The sequence below is a fragment of the Austrofundulus limnaeus genome, unplaced genomic scaffold (assembly GCF_001266775.1).
Source record: "Austrofundulus limnaeus strain Quisiro unplaced genomic scaffold, Austrofundulus_limnaeus-1.0 Scaffold653, whole genome shotgun sequence".
NCBI lineage: Eukaryota > Metazoa > Chordata > Actinopteri > Cyprinodontiformes > Rivulidae > Austrofundulus > Austrofundulus limnaeus.
In genome coordinates, this window is record NW_013953055.1 from 133,507 (window position 1) to 140,457 (window position 6,951).

Sequence of the window (6,951 nt, forward strand, 5' to 3'; positions counted from 1 at the left end):
TTTTAATGATTTGGCCGATCAATCAATTAATCGAAAAAATAATCAACCGATTAATCGATTATTAAAATAATCATTAGTTGCAGCCCTAAATCTAACCATTTTATGTCGTTAGTTACATTTAAAATCTAATTCCAGTTCAAACAGAACAACCTATTGTCAACATAATCATAGAGTGTGGTTTATTTTCAACTCTAAATATCTTCAAACTAATGAAATATAAAGTTATTAATTGGGAAAAATCAGTCTGGATAACAGCAGACTGACTGCTCGTAAAATATACGACAGGTCTGGACCACTCGTGAATTTTGTTCGTATCTGAAAAAAATCTTACAATATGAGAAAATTGGTGAACGCCACAAATTCTCCTAAATCACTCGTACGCACAACTTAAGAACAAATCTGTTCGTACAAAGGGTTCTTGCATGAGGCCCACTGTTTTGTCAGCTGACAGCAGCTTCATGATGTGAATCTGCTGATCTACAAAGTCCCAAAGGTGCTGGGTGGGACTGAGAACTGACGACCATGGAAACAGTTGGAGTCCAGTGAATAGACCCTCATCAAACCAGGCAATGTTTTATAATCTCTTATTGTCCGATTCTGGTGAGTCAGTGTGAATTGCAGCCTCAGTTTCCTGGTTTTAGCTGACAGGCGTGCCACTCAGTGTGGTCTTCGGCTGCTGCAGCTCGTCTGTGTTGTTTTAGTTTTTCTGTCATCTCCAACAAGTCTGCTCATTCTCCTCTGACACAACTTTTCACTCAAACAACTGCTGCTCACTGGATAATTCCTCTGTTTTGGATCAAAAAGTCCAGAGATGGTTTTGTGTGAAAACAGATTATCTGTTTCTGAAATACTCAGCCCAACAATCGGCTCAGATTTAAAGTCACTTACTTTCCTTTCATTCTGATGCTTGGTTTAACCTTCAACAAGCTACTGCTCTGTGATTATGGAGGTCCAAAACTGACATAATTAGAAGTAAAATCAGAAATATGATTAAGTGTTCCCTTTATTTTTTTGAGCAGTGTATATAATTTATTGGAACTAAGCTGGAAAAATAAATATGAAGGTCAGTTAAATTATAAAACATGATGTAAAGTTTTTTTTAAATCTAATTGATGCATTTTAAATGTATTATTTATTGGTCCATTTATATATTTCTGCTTTTATTTCTAATTCTGTCAGTTTCGGTCCTCCATATGTGACTGGCTGCCAAGTTCTTTATTTTAGGTGTACCTAATGAAATGGCTAGTGAGTGTATATACTACATGCTGTTCTGTCATGAATTGGAGTGAACAGTGCTTTTTATAACATTTGTGACATTTAATCTTGTTCCAATAAGACGTTTTACAGGCTCAAAAAGTTCTTATTGGATGAGTGATTATAAACTTTGGATTTTATATAAAACAGTCAGGACAAAATGAGCCTGAGAGACTGAAGTAATGTTGTGTAGACAAAGCTGACAATGATGATGGTGAAGTCCAGGTTTTAAAAGACCCCTAAAATCTGAGACCAATGGAATCATGTTTCATATTCCTAAATTTTAAAAAAAATTTCCTCTTAATTCTTCAGGACATTTCGAGTTTTTATTTTTAAATAACATTCCTGGATCTTCAAAAAGAAAAAAAAACTAGTTATCAGACCCCCCCTGGAGAGTGGTCCAGGCTGTAGCTTGAGCTGGATGAAGCAGTCTAAAATGAACAGATATTCTGGGAAGTTTTGGACCAACTGACCGCTAGTTGTCACATGTTCAGTTTTAAACAGTGCTGCAACAAATAAAAAAGGTCAGATTTCCAGATGATAATTTACACTCACAGGTGTTTTACTATTTTACTTGGATGTTATCAATAAACCTATCAGAAGCTTCCAAAGACATGGCATCACGTGTCACAAATTGTTTCAAGGCACCGCAATCTTAGTGTATTTAAACTTTTGCTGACTTTGAAGAAAGTAATAAAAATTACCTTAAAATTTTTCTCTTATTATTCTGGCATTTAGCAAATAGAAAAATGTAATCCTAACTGACCTAAAACAAGAACAATTTATTTTGATTTCATGTCAAACAATGGCTGTGCCCAAAAGGTCRAGGCCGGGTCCTCTGAAGGCCGAATTTGTCGGCCACTTACGTCACAACACTGCGACGGAGGCCGTCCAAAACTTTACTGCTCCTTGTGTGAAGCAGGCTGTTTCCTTCATCTAGTCTATTTTCAGACATTTTGTAAAATAAAATACAAAAAAACACAAGTATATGAAGCATTTCATGGCTTTAACTGATCTATGAGTTTGAACAAATCAATTAAAATAGTTTCAGGAACTCCTTCAGAATAAAGAAACTAACCCAGCTTCATGTGTTTCTTTGATTAGGGCACACATTCGCTGTGGTATTGTTTGGATAAGCTTCTGCAATATCACAAGATTTATTTCCATCCAGTGTTGCATTAATTTTTCACCAACATCTTGCATTGATGATGGTAGAGTCTGACCACTGAGCTAAGACTTCTCCAGCACATCCCAAAAATTCTCAATAGACTCTGTGGAGCCAATCCATGTGTGAAAATGATGTCTCATGCTCCCTGAAMCACTCTTTCACAATTCGAGCCTGATGAATCCTGACATTATCGTCTTGGAATATGGCCGTGCCATCAGGGAAGAAACAACCCATTGATGGAATAACCTGGTCATTCAGTATATTCAGGTAGTCAGCTGACCTCATTTTTGAGCACATACTGTTGCTGAACCTAGACCTGACCAACTGCAGCAACCCCACATCATAGACCTTTGTTAAATCCTGGTGGTGACTTTTATTTTTGGCCAGGCAGTGTATATAACCTATTAGAGTTATTTAGTCATACAAAATGTTCATAAGYTGGCATAAGTTGTCTAAAATGTTATAGTGTGACAGGGCCTTAAGATGTAAGACTGTTAGACTGATGTTTGTGAACCGGAATGATTGGAGGACATGTCCTTTATAGACAGCTGATGACATCTCATCATGCCTGACAGACAGATGCAGGCTCATCCTGACAGCTTGTCTTTATAAAACACACATGCAGGAAAAAATCCTGTCAGCACGCAGCCAGGAGACAGACAGTAATAATATCCCAGACCATTTGTCCAATTAATGGATAAAAAACATCCTCCTCTACATCAGATTATGTACAGACAGATCAAATGTTTGGTTAAACTTACATCAATTCTGTTAAAGACACACATGTCAGTTTTGACCATGAAGAAGATGGACTCTGGTCCTTCATGTCATCAGTCACAGAACTGACTCCTACAAACCAAACAAGTGAAAGCTCGACAAATATTAAACCGAAAATAAGCCTCCCTGTGGCATCAGGCTGCTGAAACACCGTTAAGCTCTTCACTCTTTCCAGGAGTCTCCTAAAGCTGAGGGACCAGACCAAACCAGGTTTAGAAAACCTAGAGTTAAATCCAAACAGACAAGTTGAGGCAGAAGAATTAAACTGAACAAGCCATCCAGTAAACCTTTTAAAGTCCTTCATCATTCTGATCGACTGTCCTTTGCTCCATTTATCCAGGACCCATCACAACATAACACTATTGAAGACAAAGACAGGAAGTGTGAAGTTTGCTTTCCTTTCATTGTGACACCTTAAAAACCTCAGGATCTCTAAGCTGTCCAGTTTTATACCACTGGTCCTTGGTCCTGGTCCCTGATGGCCACTATTCTGACAGTTTTAGATGTTTCTCTGCTTCAAGGCTTCAGACTCCTGTAGAACCTGAACGTATGTTGGCCCATGAGGACCAAGACCGTACAATAAAAACTCAAAGAAAAAATAAAAAAGTATGCACAAAAATGTTCCAGTTTAAAGATTAAGTCATTCTATCAAGATTAAAGTCCTGAGAATAAAGTCAAAATACTGTTTAAATTATGATGTCTATTTTGTTAAAATTGGTTCAAATAGTGAGAATAGAGTTATTTTAAGAAGCCAAGCTAAGATTGGCACAGAGACATCCAGTCACATGTCCTGTTAGCCTTTTACTTCAGAACAGGTTAAATTACACTGCCCGGAAAAAAAATAAAAGAAGCTGCCACCTGGATTTAACTAGTGATATAATGTGGGGTTGCTGCAGTTGGTCATGTCTAGGTTCAGTGACTGGAAATGTAATGTAGGTTTGGTGCTGTAAATATTAACTTGTGATATAAAAACTTTTGATAAGTTACCCATAACCTCTGCAGAATGCAGGAAAACTCACCTTCTGGAAGGACGCAGAGAAGATTTCTACGTATGTTGAGTTCCCGTAGAGCTTTGAGTCTGCCGATGTGACGAGGAAGAGCTGTAATTTCATTACAGCTTATGTCCTGCGAGACAAAACCCATTCAGAAATATTATTCTGTATGATTACATTTTACTAAGTTACAACAAGCAGAACCATTATAACCTCATCTATTTGCAAAATAATGTAGACATTGATACCATCCACCATAACATGCTTTTTTGCATGCATAACATGTATTTGCAAAGCCATGTTTTATAAGACACGAAACCCTTCACTTTCCAAGGTCTCCATAACCTTAGCATCAGAAAATGATTGGATCATGGCAAATTTAAAAACTTTTAGTTTGAATGAAATTGTGATGATGATGCACTTTTAGTACTTGCTGACAAGGGTTTTTAAGATATCGTCTACATTCCTAAAGTGCTCCAATATGCATTCATTACACTTTATGTCAGCTGCAACAAGTGACCGTTTCAGAGCCTGAGCCTAGGCCACAACTCTCTGTCTGGGTCAAGATGCAGCTACATGTTAGAAGGTCATGCCAACTAGCATGATGTTACTGCTATGAGCTTACTGCTATGGGTAGCCCGTTTGCCCAGATTTGTCACAAAAACAGCATTAGGTTAGGTTAGGTTGGATGTTGTCTCGTTATTTGAGCTTCAAACATGTTTAAAAAATGAGATTCTCTCAACAATGTAGTCTTGGCAGCCTTCTTGAAACCATCTCATAAGCTGAACTTTGACATCAGCTCCTGACATGGAAACAGTGAAGGTGGAGATGGCCTTGTTGTACTTGTGGGCGGCTGTAGCAGAGTAGTTAGGGGAGTCATCAACCAGTGGGTTCCCAGTTCGATCCACCATTTCAGACGTCTTAGTCGCTGTGTCCCCACCTCTGTGAGTGTGCCAATGTCCGTACCTTTATTCTGAATAAAACTCCGGTGCATGTAAACACTTTTCATGATCGGATTGTGTCCATGTAAACAGTACATTCGGATTATTTAATCTGAATACATTTCAATCCAATTAAGATACTTTGGCATGTAAACACAGCTAATGTCCAGCTGATGATCGCATCAAAGTCCATGTACTTTATCCTGCTGTGTTCGCTTCAAAAACGGTTTAACTCATTTAGCTTCTCAATTTCTTAACTGGTTTTCTTTGGGACTTGCCCTGCTGTTCGACCCACAGTTATGCAAATCACGTTCTGGAAGCTGGTCAGCTGATCCCAGAAACTCTGTGGGCAGCAGCTTCATATCATCTGTTTTCTGAGCTTTATGGCAACATAAAGGCTATTGTTAAGTGTTGGGTGACCATGTTGTAAATTAATATTAAAAACGAAAAGCTGCAAAAAATATATTTTCAAACTATTTATTGGCAAATTTAGTCTAATAATTGAAAACATGGATGAAATATGAAACAAATAAAATAAAACACATATAAAGCAGAACACAGCTAAATGTATCAAAAGTATGTCTATGTAATATTAGAATTTTCTGAGACAATGAATTTTGGTTTTTCGTTTTTTTTTTTACCCCCAGAAAGAGGTTTTTATTTAATAGAATTTTTGGACCAAAAATATCGCAATATATCGCCTTGTTTACAGTATCAGGATATATCGGGATATATCGTATCGTGACCCCTCTGTCGTGATATGTATCGTTTCGCCAAATTCTTTCCAATACACAGCCCTACCATTTACATCAGAGATTCTTAACCCATGGGCCGTGGCCAGGGCCTCAAAAGAACAAAAGTTTTTAACTTTGGGCCGCAGAGGGCCGTGGGACCGCATTGATTTTAAATAAGGTGCAATACACTTTCTCACCACTAGTAGCAGTAGTGTGCCACTCAGTTGTTTAACAACTTTTTGTAATATGTAGAAGTAAAACCTTAGAGACCTGCCGAATAGAGTAAGCCCTCTGTGGCAAATAGAAAGGGGCGGGGCCGTGCCTGAGGCCCGAGCCATACCATATATGGAAGTAGCTCCATTACACTCCGGAAATGAAGGGGGCGCTATATCCATGATCACTTACAAATGCTTTAACATAGCAATGTACTTTTTCGTCATATTTTTATTTTAAAAACTGATATTGAAAATCGAAAAACGGGTGTTGGTCCTATTTTTATTTTATACTCCAGAAGTAGAAGAACAGTCAATCTTTTTATTTTTTACCTTTTTGTAGTGTTTTAAAAAATATTTTTAATGTATTTTAAAGGAACTTTAAACTTGTCAAAAAGCTGTTGTTACTGTCATCGTTAGTCACTACTATGAACAGCAATGTCTGTTTCTACCATGCAAAAGTTTAAAAACAGTATATGCAGAAATTCTGAAGTTAAATTTAATACATTTTAATACCTTTTTAATACCATCCCAATGTTTTTTAATACCAACACGACTTCATGTTGAAACTGTAGTGGCAACTGCTTCAACCTATTATTAAAGTTACTGGATACATAGTTATTTCTTTGCCTTAATGAAACACTGATCTATATACAATTATTTGTTATTTAACCCTAAATTCAAGTCAAGTGTTTTCATTATGTGTAGGAGGAACAGTGCTATCAGCAACAGGTCATCTGCTCTCGCATGTCCCAGGAACTCAGAACCAAAATACCCTGATGTCACACAACCATCCTCTAAATCAGAGATTCTTAACCTATGGGCCGTGGCCCAATTGTGGGCCGCGATCGCCACCTTGAGGGCCTCAAAAGA

The 6,951-nt window shown here is 37.6% G+C and overlaps 1 protein-coding gene across 4 annotated transcripts in view; it reads right to left on the reverse strand.

Annotated features, from left to right (window-relative positions):
• lrch1 (leucine-rich repeats and calponin homology (CH) domain containing 1) overlaps positions 1-6,951 on the reverse strand; it is a 132,836-nt gene that overhangs the window by 66,211 nt on the left and 59,674 nt on the right. For all 4 annotated transcript variants that reach the window (XM_014027490.1, XM_014027491.1, XM_014027492.1 and 1 more), the window contains exon 4: positions 4,219-4,324. In XM_014027490.1, the coding sequence (XP_013882944.1) occupies positions 4,219-4,324 (106 nt within the window). The remainder of the gene's footprint in view (positions 1-4,218; positions 4,325-6,951) is intronic.